Raw genomic sequence first — 14,926 nt, 5'->3', positions numbered from 1 at the left:
CAGCTCACTGGCACTAGATCTAGATCATAGTATCAAGGGTCTCCTACTAGACTCGGATTTACCTCCTCAATCCAAGCTCTATCCAGTCCTCTTTGACTATATTGTAAGGGGTTTCCCTGAACCCTAATTATCTCGAGCCCTCTTAATCGGGACCTGAACTGATCTCTCTAACTTGGAGGCTCTCATAGTATGCTTCACAGTCTCATTGGTCTGTATGTCCCTCTGGATCAAGACTTCTCGATCTTCTTTGAATTGGTGAGTTAAGTGAGCAAAGAATCTGGGTGGGTTTATGGTAAGAAGCAACAAAATGTCAAGATGTAAGCCCTCTCTAAATCTGTAACAGCGGTACTCCTCCGTCGGAACTAACCCATTCACATACTCCATAACTAAACGATCTCTCTAGGTCAAGTGTAAGAACTGCTCTCTCAAATCATTGGTGTACGTCTCCCTGATGTACTTTTGACGAAACTCTGCTAGAAATATCTCACATGTCAGCTTCTCTGGCTCTAATGCCAGTTCTATGGTCTCCCACATGTCAATAACGTCACATTTGAGTAGGGCAATGACACACTTAAACTTACCCTTAGAGGGTAAAATATAACTACCTAAAGGTGCAGAGGATCTTCCTAAGCCAATGGTCAGCTGCGATGGGATCGTCATCCCCTGTACCAAAGAACTCATTAGTCTTGTACCTATAGTCTCTCTATAAGGAACTTTTGGTACAATGTTATGGCTAGGGTGATGGTGGGAGAGGTGATGCTGTTGAGGCATTCGACAATGATCTAGAAATATGCCTAAGTACAGAGGTGAGGTCCCTGAAAAAAGGTCGCCTCCTCAACCCCTACGTCTACTAGAGAGTTATACTGGTCTATGTCTGGGACGAACTCTTCTTCGGAGTCAGCCGCTAACGAGGCGTTACTCTCGACTCTATCGTCCTAATTATAAGTTAGGCCATATGTTATCTGAAACTAATAGTTGAGTTTAACATAAAAATTTTCTTTTTAAATAACTGAATATAAAACATCGGGTAAAAATAATCCATGGTAAACAAATAAAACATAATAATAGCATTCACAAATATAGGGGAGCACCCAAAATATTCAAAATAATAAAATACTGAGTTTAAATCAATAAGTTATGATTGAATATAAATGGTTTATAACTAGTACATGCCCTCTAGGAATAACTCAATACGTACTTTGAATGCTCTAACTAATCTGATATGCTACATTGGAATGTCTGACGAAGATAACTCCCCACGAACAACCTCTTAACCTGTGCACAAAAACACATTATGTACGCTAAGCTTACGAACTCAGTGCCTTACTGATAATTGTACTATACTACATGCATTCACTCAAAGTGTTAGTTGATGGCATATGTATAAAGACATAAGAAGTACTAAACTGCTATATTATGGATGACATCATGGTGCGGTTGAGGGTTCTATATCTCGGAGCTTGCACAACCCTTTAGCCTACGAAAATACTTTGGGTACTATAGGTTGAGATTCGGAATAACATCTGTCGAGTCTTGGGGCATCTACGCCCAGCCAGTGATTAAGTGCCTTGGCACTGACTGGGATATCCATCTTATTTTTCATTACGCTGAAGTGACTCTGGTGTCTTTACTGTCTCGAGCATCAAACAAGGCTAGTTTTATGTCATTCTAGTTGTTTTTATTCTTGTTATTTTGAGCTAATTACTATTATCACTTGTAGTTTTATTTTATGATATTCTAATATAAATGAGACCTCTCAATCTACCCCTTTAAGATCTTGGGTTCTCTACCTAAAACTGTCAATGGGTACCTATATTGGACCTTTAATATCTATATTGATCCATTGAGTATCGATATCGACGTCTGGGTGTCGATAATATTGATTGATCTTAAGCTAAGAAAATATATTGATATCGATACCTGAGATGGAGTATCGATATCCTTGGTTTGTGGTATCGATACTTTCCTGAGTATCGATACCAATTTTAGCTTCGATGCTTTGAAAAATAGTTGAGTATTGATACTCCTATGAAGAGTATCAGTACCAAATTTAGCTTCAATGTTCTAAAAAATGCCTAGGTAAGGAGTATCGATACCCTACCCCTGATATAGATACCCTATTAAGGACTATTGATACTTATGTCCCAAAACTCTTTGTTATTTCAAGCCTGAAGAATAATATCAATACTTTTCTTCTAGTATTAATACTCGTGCCCAAAAATATTTTGTTTTGGGCACAAAAAATACCAACTTTCGACCCAAAACATCTTATTAAGGGTCGCAACTGTTATTAATGTCTTATGTATGACTATAGGGGTTATAAAGAGTCTATAAACATGCTGGAAAACAATAATTTCTAAATTCTACCATGAAAATGCTTCATAACTCATGCAACCTACCAAACACCTTATAATGACCTACAAGCAGAAGAGTTGAGTTAGAAGTGAGTTACCTTACTATTCTAAACTACTAGAAACACTTAAGGTTCAACCAAGAGTGAGCTTATCATTCCCCTTACCTTTGGAGCTTTTTCCAACTTCTCTCACTAAGCAATAATTCAAAGAAATGGTTACTAAAGTTGTTGGGAAGCTTAGAGGAGAATTTAAAATGTTTCTGGAGGCTAGAACCTCCCAAAAATGAGTTAGAACCCCTTGGTTTGTAAATCCCTACTAAACCCACATTTTGGGAACTATGGTGGAAATAGGAGATTGATAGCTTAATTTAAATCTATGAAGATGAAGATTATGAAATTTACCTTCAGAAATTCTAACTAGGGTTGCAAGGGCACCAAGTTAAGACATTTGCTTGGTTCTTGAGAAGGAAGAATGAAACGGTGAATAAGGTGAGAATGAGACAAAGTTTGTGAAGAAAAATAGAGGCATGCTTCAAACATGATATCACCAATCTTAATTGGTTTTCAGCTTTTATTTTGAAAAATGATATAATTACTCATTTGGTCACTTTTGTTTCTTCTTTATTTTATGAATACCCAATTGTTACATGATGGGGCCCATCCCAAACCCAATATCAAAGTGACTTGAATCCATGCGTTCTTTATAAGGCTAAAGGTTTTGTTTAACCCACTCGGGTTACCCGAAACTACTGACCCTAGATTTGGAACGTTACAGAATATAAGGGTAGCGAGTTTTATTAAAAGTATCATTCGGACTTATGGTCAGTGTTCTGGTCAGGTTATTAACTTTTATAAGTCCATATTGTTCTTTAGTTCGAATGCTATTGAAGAGAAAAGAGCTAATGTTCGTCGAATTTTGGAGGTTGATAGCACGATTAACCTGGAGAAATATTTGGAGTTACCCACGATGGTGGGTCGTAATAAAAAGGGGGCGTTCATGTAGTACAAGGAGAAGATTGTCTCAAGGATCAACTCATAGAGTATCCGATACTTGTCCAGGGATGGAAAGGAAAGTTCATTAAATCAGTTCTCCATGCACTCCCCTTTTTTGTTATAAACTGTTTTCTCCTTCCCAAAAGCTTGTGCATTGAATTAGAAGGAATAATTTTGGTGGTGTAAATCAGAAAACAAACATGAAATACATTGGTGTGTTTGGGAGGATTTGTGTGAGTTATAGGAAAATGGTGGGCTGGGTTTTCGGGACTTAGTAAAATAATGTGGCCTTTTTAGCTAAGTAGGGATGTCGATTAATTATGTCCCCATCTTTTCTTGCTAGCTTAATAATTCGGGTGAAGTATTATGCTTCCACTAATTTTTTGAATTCTGGACCAGGTTCCCATCCATCGTATATATGGCTTAGCATTTGGAGTGCCAGTTATTTGTTGGAGAAGGGGATTCGATGGAGAATGAGGTTGGGAGCTTCAATCTCTATTTGTAATTTTTTTGGTTGCCAATATACCCTCTAGAAAAAGTCACTTCGCCACAACAGGACTCAGTGGAGTTGGTTTCAGAGTTAATGCTAGAGGGTCATAATGAATAGAATGTAGAACTAGCGAGGGAGATTCTTCATGCAGCGGAGGTTGAGCAGATTTTAGATATTCGCCTCCCTTCGACTTAGATGGTCGATGCTTGGGTCTGGGGTGGGGAAAAGTCAATGATATATTTGGTCCGAAGTGGGTATAGGCTCCTGTTGAGTAGCAATTCCGATTCGCCTCAGCCCTCATCTACGTATAACAGAATTTGGGCAAGTTCTTGTCAACGTAAAATATCGTCCATTGATATGTTTGTTCGAGTTTACCCGTACCCCACAATTTTCTGCCCTTTTTATGTTTTTGTTTTGATTGATAATATTATTCTTTGTAGAAGTATACGCATTCTTGATGCAGGCAAAGACTCAGTGTATATGAAAGTGAAGTATAATGAAAAAGATTTTCATTGCCTTGTAATAATTGTAATCCCATCCCACTCCCAAATTATCTCTGTGTTAAGGCATTTTTCCTCATGAGTTTAAATAGGATCTTCTGTTTGGAGGACCTGATAGTTCGGATCAGATATCACTAATTATCATGTACATTAACCACCGACCAGTTCAGATCCGATATCACTGATTATCTTGTAATTAACCACTGACTAGTTTGGATCCGATGTCACCGGTGATCATTGCAAGAACAATTAAAATTGTCTATTGTATTTATCTTATACAATATTCAAAAGTGATTAAAGTAATATTTGTTGTTCTTAGAGATCACATGTTCGAGCATAAAAAATCACACCAGTATAATTGAGTATTTATTATCAAATGGATGAGAGTGTTTAGGATAAATATTACTTTGTAATCATGTTAACTTAATAAAAAAAGTTGGTAAAAGACAAATTTTATTATTTTGTTTGCATTTGTATTTGTACTTGTATATGTATCTTTTATATTCTATACAATCTTTATATAAAATAAAGGGTAAACTATGCGAATATTATTTTGTTTTGATCTGACCGACTTTGGTCACCTATTTAAAATTTGTGTTTGGCTCTTTACGTTATCGATTTAATATATAATGGTCCCTCATACGTTAATATATGTTAACATATTAACGGATGTTGACATGACAATTAAAAATTCTAAAAAAAACCACGTTAGTCAACCAGCTCTGTGGGTTTTGGGGTGAAATTCAGGATTAAGGTTCTTCTTCTACCCTAACTTGCAAAAGAGGATAATGAACTATAAAACCTCGTGCTACTTCAATTTCAATTACTTCGAGTTTTTTAAAAATTATAATAGCATCAATTAAATATGGATGAATGTTTCTGCTCAAGCCGTTGACGTTAGTGAGAAACTCGACCTTCTTATACGGAAAATACGATCGTCGTTTAACACATTCCTTTTGTGCTCAGTTTTTAACGTAAAGCTTTCTGTGAGCTGAAGGCGACGACGTTTTATCGCTCTTCTTCGCCTTTGGTTTCTCTTCGCTTACTTTCACTTTTGATTTCTCATCTCTTCTTCGTTTTTCTTCTCAGTTTTTCCGACGACAAAGAAGAAGGCATATGACGGTTTAAGAAGACGAACACGTCCTTATGTTGCTACTATATGGGAGCTTCAAATCTCTGAACCTCCAATGCTCGGAGAATCTCATTGAGTTGCTCTCCCGACAAGTGTCCTGTGAGGCTTCCCCTATAGTCCTTCCGCAATTTCGCCTCTCCACTCGTAGTACAGGCCCGCCAGCTCTAATGTGCTAGACGACGTGTCATTGTCACCACTCTCCACTTAACAAAATCAACTCATCTTCGTACAACTTTTTCCTTCCAAAAAAACGTTCAACGCCAACCTATCTCTTCTTCAGTCCCCTCCCTAGCAACAATTTCCTTCTGGTGTTGATGAGAATGGACAATGGGGACCGAAGGAGATATGGATTGACGTTAAACATTTTTCGGAAGGAGAAAGCTCCCGGAAAAAAATGAGTTGATTTTATTAAATGAAGAGTGGTGGCGGTGACAAAGATTAGATGGTGTTGGACAGTTGGGATTAGAGAAACCATGGTTTTCAGAATTGGACCGGTCAGCGAACCGGTTCACTGGTTCAACCGGTCGAACTGATCAGACCGGTCATAAGAACGGACGACGTCATAATTATTTAAAAAATTAAATAAAAATATCAAAAACATTTAATAAAAAATCAAAAAAATTTAGGTTGAATCGGTTCACGGTCCGGTCCGGTTCAAGCGGTTCAAAACTAGTTCGAACGATTCTTTGCGGTTCACTAAAACCGGTTGAACCGGGTAGAATGGACCGGACAAGGCAGCGGTTCCCGGTTAAACCGGCCAGTCCGTTTTCAAAACACTGAAAGAAACTTTTATAGATGGCTACAAAATCTTTATTTCTTTGCAGACCTTTTTGGTATATATGTTTTTTTCGAGAAATAGAGGAAGAAAACAAGAGTATTACGTTACAATTAAAAAATAAAAGAAAAATCATCGCACCATTCAATTAATTATTAAAATACAAATCCCCTATGTTTTTTTTCTTTAATACTTTAATTGTCACATAACGTTTTTGTCGAGGGTAAATGAGAGTTGACGATTGAGAGACTTAAATCGAACGGACCGATAATATAAGGGATCAAAAATATTTAATTTTTGAACATGTGACAAAAATATCAATCAAACAAAAAATGAAAGACTATTCGTATAAATTACCTTAAAATAATTTAGAAATACAAGATTTGATAAAATAAAATAATTTATTATTCTAGTTAAAATTGTTTGAGTAAATTTTAATAGATATATTTTTGTGAATTTGCTAAAATATCTCATTTGAGAATTGTATTTTAATATTTAATTTGAATGGTGTGATTGTTTTTTAATTGAATTAGTATCATATCAAGTTGTAATAATTCTACTAGAGATTCTTAATTTTATATGGAAAAAGATGGCAAATTTTTTTGAATAATGCTTTGAAAAAAATAGGACATGGAATATCAGGGTATGAATTAAGCAATTAGTATTGTCAGGATAATAGGATATGAGTTCGAGCAATTTGGAATCTAGCGATGCATAATTCAATCAACTTGTAATATCAGGGTACCAAGATATGATAACAGAGTATGGTTCTAACAACTTGTAAGTTTAGGGTATGAAAAATACAGACATATAAACATTCACGAAAAAAAAACAAAAATCAAATGAAATGCGTGGTGTACCATGCACCATGCATGGGTGTGTCGCATGGCACTCCATGCGACATGCATAGAAATCACATGATAATCCATGCGCCATGCAGGGTGTCACCAGGTAATCTATGCGTAATACCATCTACTCTAACATTCACTTTATTTCAACAAACAAATAATTCGAGGTGAATGTTATTCAATGATTTTTTTTTCAAAGTATTATTCAAAAAATTTTGCCGGAAAAAGACTTAACATACAAAAAAAAGTTTGATATTCTTAGTAAAGAAAGAATGAATTATTTTTAATAATTATTTATTAAAATAATTTATTTACGTAAATTAGATTTATTCAAAGAGTTAAATTAGTTTTGACTCATTCTTTTAGTACGAGTATAAACGATAAAAATATTATATTTTTAATTTAATTATACGATAGATAAATATTAATACAGAAATAAGTTTTTAAAATAATGAAGTTATCCACTCATCAGATTGGTCAGATTCATTAAACATAATTTATATGGCCAAATTAGATTTTTTAAAGATTTGAATAATATTATTTCAAAACGAGTTGTATAAAATGATAAAAATATTATTAAATAAAATAAAAAAAATTAAGGATTACTTTTGTCTACATAGGAAATTTAATTTATCAATTTTGTCTTTATTATTTTTTTTCCATCAATTTAGCCTTCAAAGTTGTTTACATTATTCATCCTAACCCTTGAAGTCCGTTGACTAATAAAACTGTGAGTATTTGGTGTTTGTCGATTAATAGATTAATTTAAAATATTTATTATATATAGTGATTAGAACAAATTTTCAAAATTTTATTATTTATTTCAGTAGATTAAAAGATTAGGTTAAATTTTTGAGAATTTTTTTCTAACCATTATATATAATAAATATTTTAAATATTTTATTACATGTCATATCATCATAAACCACGACAGTAATGTTGATTAATTTGAAAATTATTGGTATTGATAAACGTAAAAAATTAACGGTTTTCAAAACGAATTTTAAAGTTAAGATGAACACTCTAAATAACTTCAGTGGTTAAATTGATAAAAAAACGGTTGAGGTAAAATTACAAATTCAGTTTATTACAAAGACAAAAATGACCGTTAAACCTAAAATAAACTAGACACCCACTATATTAATTCGAACTTTAAACTAGCCCAATTTCTCCCTAAAGCCCAACAATTCTCACGTGCCAGCGAAACCACACGAGCTATCCATCTCCATGTTTAGGCATTTAGGGCCTCCTTTCCATCTTCTTCCCCATTTTCCAGCTTTCTCGAAAACCTTCTCCTAGTTCTGTTCGTCGGATTAAACACAAAGAATGACCGCAGAAATACTCTCGAACCAAAACGGCCCCGTTTCTTTCAACGGAGATCTGAGTAAGGGAAACTCTAACCCTAACTCCTCCGCAGCCTCCAAGAAGACCCGCGAGAGCGAACGACGTCGTAGGAGGCGTAAGCAGAAGAAAAACAAGAACAAGAAGATCTCCCAGAAAGAAAATGACGCCGCGGACGGTGGTGCTTCCGAAGCCGGTGACAGCGATTCTGGCGAAGATGTAACGAAGAACAGTTCCAATCACCAGCAGGTATCTAACCGTTTTCTTCTTTGAGATTTCTGTGCTTTTAGTTAATATCGATTTTTTCGTTGTTATTCGCCGGTATACATGTGTAATATAGTTTTTGATAGTTATGTATGGGTTTTCGATTTTCATTACTTATAATGGAATTGAAAATTTTTGTTCCGTTTAACTGTAGGTTGTAATTTGACAATTTTTAAATAGAAGTTCGTTGTTCCTCGTAGTGCACTTTAAATTAACTTACATTTGTTTAATATTTGATTTAGCGTTTCTTGTGATTCAAACTGTAGGTGATGGAACAAGTTGAAATTGAGTACGTTCCTGAAAAAGCTGAGTTAGATGATGGTATTGATGATGAATTTAGGAAGGTTTTCGAAAAATTCAGCTTCTGGGAAGCTGCTGGTTCTGAGGTAAAATGAAACTCATATATAATTGGTTAATTTTTTAATTTCCTTGTTAGTTCTCTAAAACCCTTGTGATTCTATTTATACAGGAGACGGATAAGAAGGATGAGTCTGCTCAAGATGCAGATGCTAAGAAGAAGACTGATTCTGATTCAGACGAGGAGGAGCAGGATAATCAACAGAAAGAGAAAGGCAGCATATCAAATAAGAAGAAGAAGGTTTTTGGTTTCTCATTCGTTATGGTTCTAATATTGATTATATTATAATATTAATTAGTTCATGCAATCACGCTGAAGAGTGAAAATACTTGTTTTGATATTGCTGACAGCTACAAAGGCGAATGAAAATTGCTGAATTGAAACAAATTTGCTCAAGGCCTGATGTTGTAGAGGTGTGTTTTCCTCTTGCTGTTTATTTGATGTTTGCTTCTTTTAATGGTTAGTTGATAACCCGTCTTGTTGTTTATATTATTTTCTAAACCAGTGTTAAAAAAAAATTATTGTCCAATGTCAAATCAGAGCACATTTGCTATGAAATTTTTATTTATTTTTCCTTAAATGATTTCCCCCCCTTTTTGCGGCTATTAAGGGATGTATTTTTCCAATCTTTTCCTTTGGATTATCTCATGCAATGCTGTTGGGATGATGCAACTCGTATGGAGAACAGTGTTTACTCTTGCGTTTATAATTCAATTGTTAATATTATTTTGTCAGGTTTGGGATGCCACTTCTGCAGATCCTAAGTTGCTGGTGTTTTTGAAGGCATATCGAAATACTGTTCCTGTGCCAAGGCACTGGTCTCAGAAAAGGAAATATTTGCAGGTTAGAAATTCTTACATCCCTCACTATTAATATGGGTCAGATATGCATTCATGATTGGTAGTTGTAATCTTCTGTGAGTGATTTAGGGAAGTCGGTGAGGGAAGATCAAGTCGACAAGGCTTCTCTTATATGTATATATGTACTTCTTGCAGGGGAACAGCTGTTAAAGCCTTGGAGCCTGGACTTATAGGTGTTTGCTGAAAGGACTCATGATTGATTTCTCTTTAATATGCCTGCCTTTTGGGTTGGGATATGGATACTTATAGAGTGGCATAACTTGCATGCTAGATGTCGGGGGATAATTTGTTAATTGATAAGGTTCTAATTAATCTGTTTTAGATTTTCAGATGCCTTTCCTTTGTGCTAAATGCCCGGGATAGATCCATCTAAAATTTAATTTTTTAAGTGACCCTACTTTGATGCAGAAGCTTCCTAGATATTATTAATAATTATTATTATTTGAACTTCTGTTTCTCATCACCTTGTGGATATTCTCTGTAGGGGAAGCGTGGTATTGAGAAGCAACCCTTTCAGCTTCCTGACTTCATTGCTGCAACAGGGATAGAGAAAATTAGACAGGTAAATTTAGTTCATTATAATAGCAGTTTTGTAGTGTCCTGTGGTTTATGTCGTGGAAATCTATATATTGCTTTAAGCTGAAATTGATTTTGAATGGATAATGACATTATTTTAACCGAATAAATGTTCTCTACCTGTCCTTTTCTCATTTAGGCTTACATTGAAAAAGAGGACAGTAAGAAGCTGAAGCAAAAGCAACGGGAGCGTATGCAGCCAAAGATGGGGAAAATGGATATCGACTATCAGGTTCCTTAGTTTCTTGCTTCATTGATTATTTCTTTTATTTTTGTAGATTTGAATTTTGATTCAACCCATTTTTAACTGTCGTGGAAAGTTAATCATCTATTCCTTTGTGAAATTATATTGTCATGCTGTTATAGCTAATGATGTTCTGGCTTCTGTTTTTAAGGTTCTTCATGATGCATTCTTTAAATATCAGACAAAGCCAAAGCTGACAACTCACGGGGATCTCTATCATGAAGGGAAGGAATTTGAGGTACACTTCTGCTATTTCTACATGGATAATAGGTTGCCTCCTATGCTTTTTCAATGTAATGAATGTTTCAATTAATTTAGAATTGATGTGCAGGTGTACAACATAAGTCTATGTGTTGAATTCTGAAGATTATAGGGAGTTAGGGGCATTGTCGAATACCAATATAATTAAATTTTGCTAATGATAGTATCATACACTGGACCCTAAGCAGAGGATGATTTTTTGGTTGCTGTAAAATTTCAAGTACTTTATATAAGTTTAGCTTAATTTGAACCTGTGATTTAAGAAATTTTTTCTATAAAATCTTTTGGGTTACAGAAACTGGTTTTTGCAGTGAACATTTTGTGGAATAAGTTATGCATGTATGCAGTCTTCTGTTGCTATTTTCATGTTACTGTGTGAATTCAATGGCCATCTAGTTGCCTGGGTGGCTTTTTGTTTTGCGGAAACATTCAACCTTTGGATAAATTTGAGCTGCTACTGGCTATTGTGATATACCTGAATGAAATGATATTGGCACTTATGTAGTTAATCTTGAATGACTAATGTCTGGTTATAGATGTCTTTTCAGTTTCTTCCCAGTCTTGAATTAATATTGTGTCTTTGGAATACAGGTTAAGTTGAGGGAGATGAAGCCAGGCTCTCTATCACATGAGTTAAAAGAAGCTCTTGGTATGCCAGATGGTGCTCCACCCCCATGGCTTATCAATATGCAGGTTAATTTGGTTAATGTTCTCAGTTTATTTTTGCATCTGATGTCTTGGTATTGTTGGTGTTATTAACTGGTAATTTTTTTTTGCAGAGGTATGGTCCTCCACCATCATACCCACATTTGAAAATACCTGGTCTAAATGCACCCATTCCTCCTGGAGCAAGCTTTGGTTATCACCCTGGTGGTTGGGGCAAACCTCCAGTAGATGAGGTAAGCCTCTTAGAAAATTTTCGCGTTCTGTGTTCTATTAAGCTTGAAAGCTATCTTTAGATGAGGTGATCTTTTTAATACACCTCCTTATAACTTTCTTGCTTTTTCCAACTTTCAATAGTATGGACGGCCTCTGTATGGAGATGTATTTGGAGTCCAGCAACAAGATCAGCCAAACTATGAGGTACTTCCAAGTTCCAAGTTTCCAATGAAGTTTTGATTTTGGATAATTTTAGTTTAGAGATGGATTAATATGCTGACACTTGGTTTTTTGCTTCTGTTTTGATCCTTTATTGGTATTGGTCTTCCTGTGAAACAAAATTAGTAACGTGGATAAAACAAAGTAAATAAATAAGAAAAGAACTATTAAGGGTGAAGTAGCATCTTAACATTATGCTCAACCCACACAAGTACCATCAACATTATTTTCTCCTTCTAGGAGTATACCAGCTTCTATAGACTGTTTTATGACGTTCTCCATTGCAATGTATTTAACTTCTGTCAAATTTTTTTGAAGCAATTGACTTTATTGGCAATATCCCACTATAAACATTCTTCAAAACCTTTCTTGGTGTGGGTTGTGTGCTTGACTACAGGTGCCATTTATATTAAAAATGAAAAGTAGCATTGATAGCTTCAACATTTTGGGTTAAACTTTTTTTTTGAGTCTGATTCAATTTTGCAATATGTTATTTCCTTGTATCTAATGATAAAAACCCAGGAGGAGCCTGTTGATAAGTCAAAGCATTGGGGTGATTTGGAGGAAGAGGAGGAGGAAGAGGAAGAGGAGGAGGAGGAGGAAGAGGAGGAGATTGAGGAAGAGGAATTAGAGGATGGAATCCAATCTGTCGATAGCCTTTCAAGGTAATAATATTCTACAATTTTCTTTCTGTTTAGGGTGTTAATCTTTTTACTGCCTAAAATTATCAGGGCAAATGCTTTCAGTTTGGTTTTTACTGATTAATAGCCATGATTTTTCTACGTTTTATGTGGAGTATTAACTATTTTATTGATGACCCCTCCCCCTTTTGACTACAGTACTCCAACTGGAGTTGAAACACCTGATGTCATTGACCTTCGTAAACAGCAGAGAAAGGAACCGGAGAGGCCTCTTTACCAAGTGAGTATTATACTTGAAACTTTACTGTCCCCAGTTGTCATTTATATCTCCCGTATATTGTTCTTGAGATTCCTTCTGACTGCATCATATTTGTCTTGTTTCTTTGAAGGTGCTTGAAGAAAAAGAAGAGAGGATTGCCCCTGGGACTTTACTTGGCACAACTCACACGTAAGAATATAATTTGTTGTTTTTTTATTTATGTTTCTATAGCTTCAAATCTTTGACTGATATCATGAAACTTGTTTTTTGCTTACAGATATGTGGTTAACACTGGCACCCAAGACAAGTCAGCTGCCAAAAGGGTAAGAGAGATGAGTAGTCATTTTTTGATCTTGAAGTTCCTTTACCCCTGGTTATGCAAATAAAGTTGTGCGTAGATTTAGAACATCATCCCAGATTTGCTACAATAGGCAGTTTTGTCCTTCTTGACAAACCTTTTGGGTCATTTGCAACGTTAATAAGTAGTATTTCCCTGCTGTAACTGGACATATCACCACCGACTCTGAGATAAACTAGCCGTTGTAAGGGGGTTTTCAACTCTGAATCCCTTGGGTCAAACAAATGCTTTTAAATGCTGAAATCAGATGTTTTATTTAGCCTGAAGTTGAAATCTTTGTGACTTAATTGGTTATGTTGCCATAATTTGACGTCTGATTATAAATTTTCTTCTGTTTCAGGTTGATCTTCTCAAGGGCCAAAAATCTGACAGGGTGGAAGTCAGTCTACAGCCAGAGGAGTTGGAACTAATGGACAATGTCTTGCCTGCAAAGTGAGTTGGACTCTTACGACTTTTACCATATAAGAATATCTAGACCCCAAAGTTAAAATCTAGTTTACTCACTTCGGCAAATTTCACAGGTATGAAGAAGCTAGAGAGGAGGAGAAGCTACGGAGTCAGCGTGAGGACTTCAGCGATATGGTGGCTGAGGTAAGGCTTACTGGAATCTTTTGGATGAAATTTTGGGTGTTACCGAATTTATCCAAAAATGTCGTAATAATAATAATAATGCTTCAAATATGTGATTGTTTCATTTCACATGATTTTGTAAAAAACTCGCTATCCTCCTGATTATCGTCTAAGTCTAAACAATAAAAGTTCAGTCTTTATGTTTGACTATGGTGGATTAGTTAGGCCTAACCTGAAGTTAGGTCTGTTGATGTGCTTGATACCAAAATTAGACATTTAGCGGAATGTTTTCAACAGTATCTCATACAAACTATCTGAAATGGAAGATATGTATATTTCTTAAAGATGGTTTAATAATTTGGAGTTGATTTGGGTCAAACCTTGATTTTTTTTAACTGGAATAATGGGTTGCAATGGATGTGTATGATTGTTAATTCCATGTATTTTGATGCAGAATGAGAAGAAAAGGAAGCGTAAGATGCAAGAGAAAGAAGGGAAATCAAAGAAAAAGGATTTCAAATTCTAGGTAGACCAAAGATTCCGACCGCGAAGGAGAAGCCGATTTGCGTTGCATCGCCTGTCAATTGAGAGAATGAGGCCCTTTTAACATTTGTGCTTAGATGTGCTGAATTCGTTTCCCCATGTCAACATATATGCTTGTAATAATATGAATATATATGAAGATTGACGCCAATCATGATGACACCTAAAATCCTCATTTGCTCCGACTGTGTTTCGGCGACGTAGCTTTTTTCCGGACGGAATTGAAAACGATACTCCTATCCTGTAACTTGTTGAATGCATCAGTAGAATGAGTGTAGAATGCTGCAGTTCTTTTTCTTATTTGAAGTAGTTGCTAGTCAGGTGAAAATCTTCATTATCTTCCGGACTGCAATTTGAGGGGAATACACATAAAGCCTATGCTTGTCCATGAATTCGCAATTTACGAAATCATGGAACCGACTGCAGTCCATAAATAGGAGGAATCTAATCAGAATTTTATTT

At 35.4% G+C, this 14,926-nt stretch overlaps 1 protein-coding gene across 3 annotated transcripts; it reads left to right on the top strand.

Moving 5' to 3' along the window:
* Positions 1 to 8,343: 8,343 nt before the first annotated feature.
* Positions 8,344 to 14,742, top strand: LOC120204265 (splicing factor 3B subunit 2-like). 3 transcript variants are annotated; one of them, XM_039204378.1, is made up of 19 exons: positions 8,418 to 8,681; positions 8,963 to 9,082; positions 9,166 to 9,294; positions 9,405 to 9,467; positions 9,790 to 9,897; positions 10,399 to 10,476; positions 10,630 to 10,722; positions 10,886 to 10,972; positions 11,587 to 11,688; positions 11,775 to 11,894; positions 12,016 to 12,078; positions 12,616 to 12,758; positions 12,933 to 13,014; positions 13,124 to 13,182; positions 13,271 to 13,316; positions 13,692 to 13,783; positions 13,873 to 13,942; positions 14,376 to 14,462; positions 14,496 to 14,742. In XM_039204378.1, exons 1-18 carry the CDS (start codon positions 8,418 to 8,420, stop codon positions 14,445 to 14,447), a joined length of 1,791 nt encoding a protein of 596 aa, XP_039060309.1. In that variant the 3' UTR covers positions 14,448 to 14,462; positions 14,496 to 14,742. The 3 variants fall into 3 exon arrangements, with proteins under 3 accessions (XP_039060310.1, XP_039060309.1, XP_039060308.1); XM_039204377.1 differs by having other exon boundaries at positions 14,376 to 14,742; XM_039204379.1 differs by lacking the exons at positions 12,933 to 13,014; positions 14,376 to 14,462; positions 14,496 to 14,742 and having other exon boundaries at positions 8,344 to 8,681.
* Positions 14,743 to 14,926: the final 184 nt, after the last annotated feature.

The sequence above is a fragment of the Hibiscus syriacus genome, unplaced genomic scaffold, assembly GCF_006381635.1.
Source record: "Hibiscus syriacus cultivar Baekdansim isolate YM2019G1 unplaced genomic scaffold, ASM638163v2 tig00010533_pilon, whole genome shotgun sequence".
NCBI lineage: Eukaryota > Viridiplantae > Streptophyta > Magnoliopsida > Malvales > Malvaceae > Hibiscus > Hibiscus syriacus.
The sequence above is the reverse complement of the archived record's forward strand: the minus strand, read 5'-3'. Positions and strand labels throughout refer to the sequence as shown.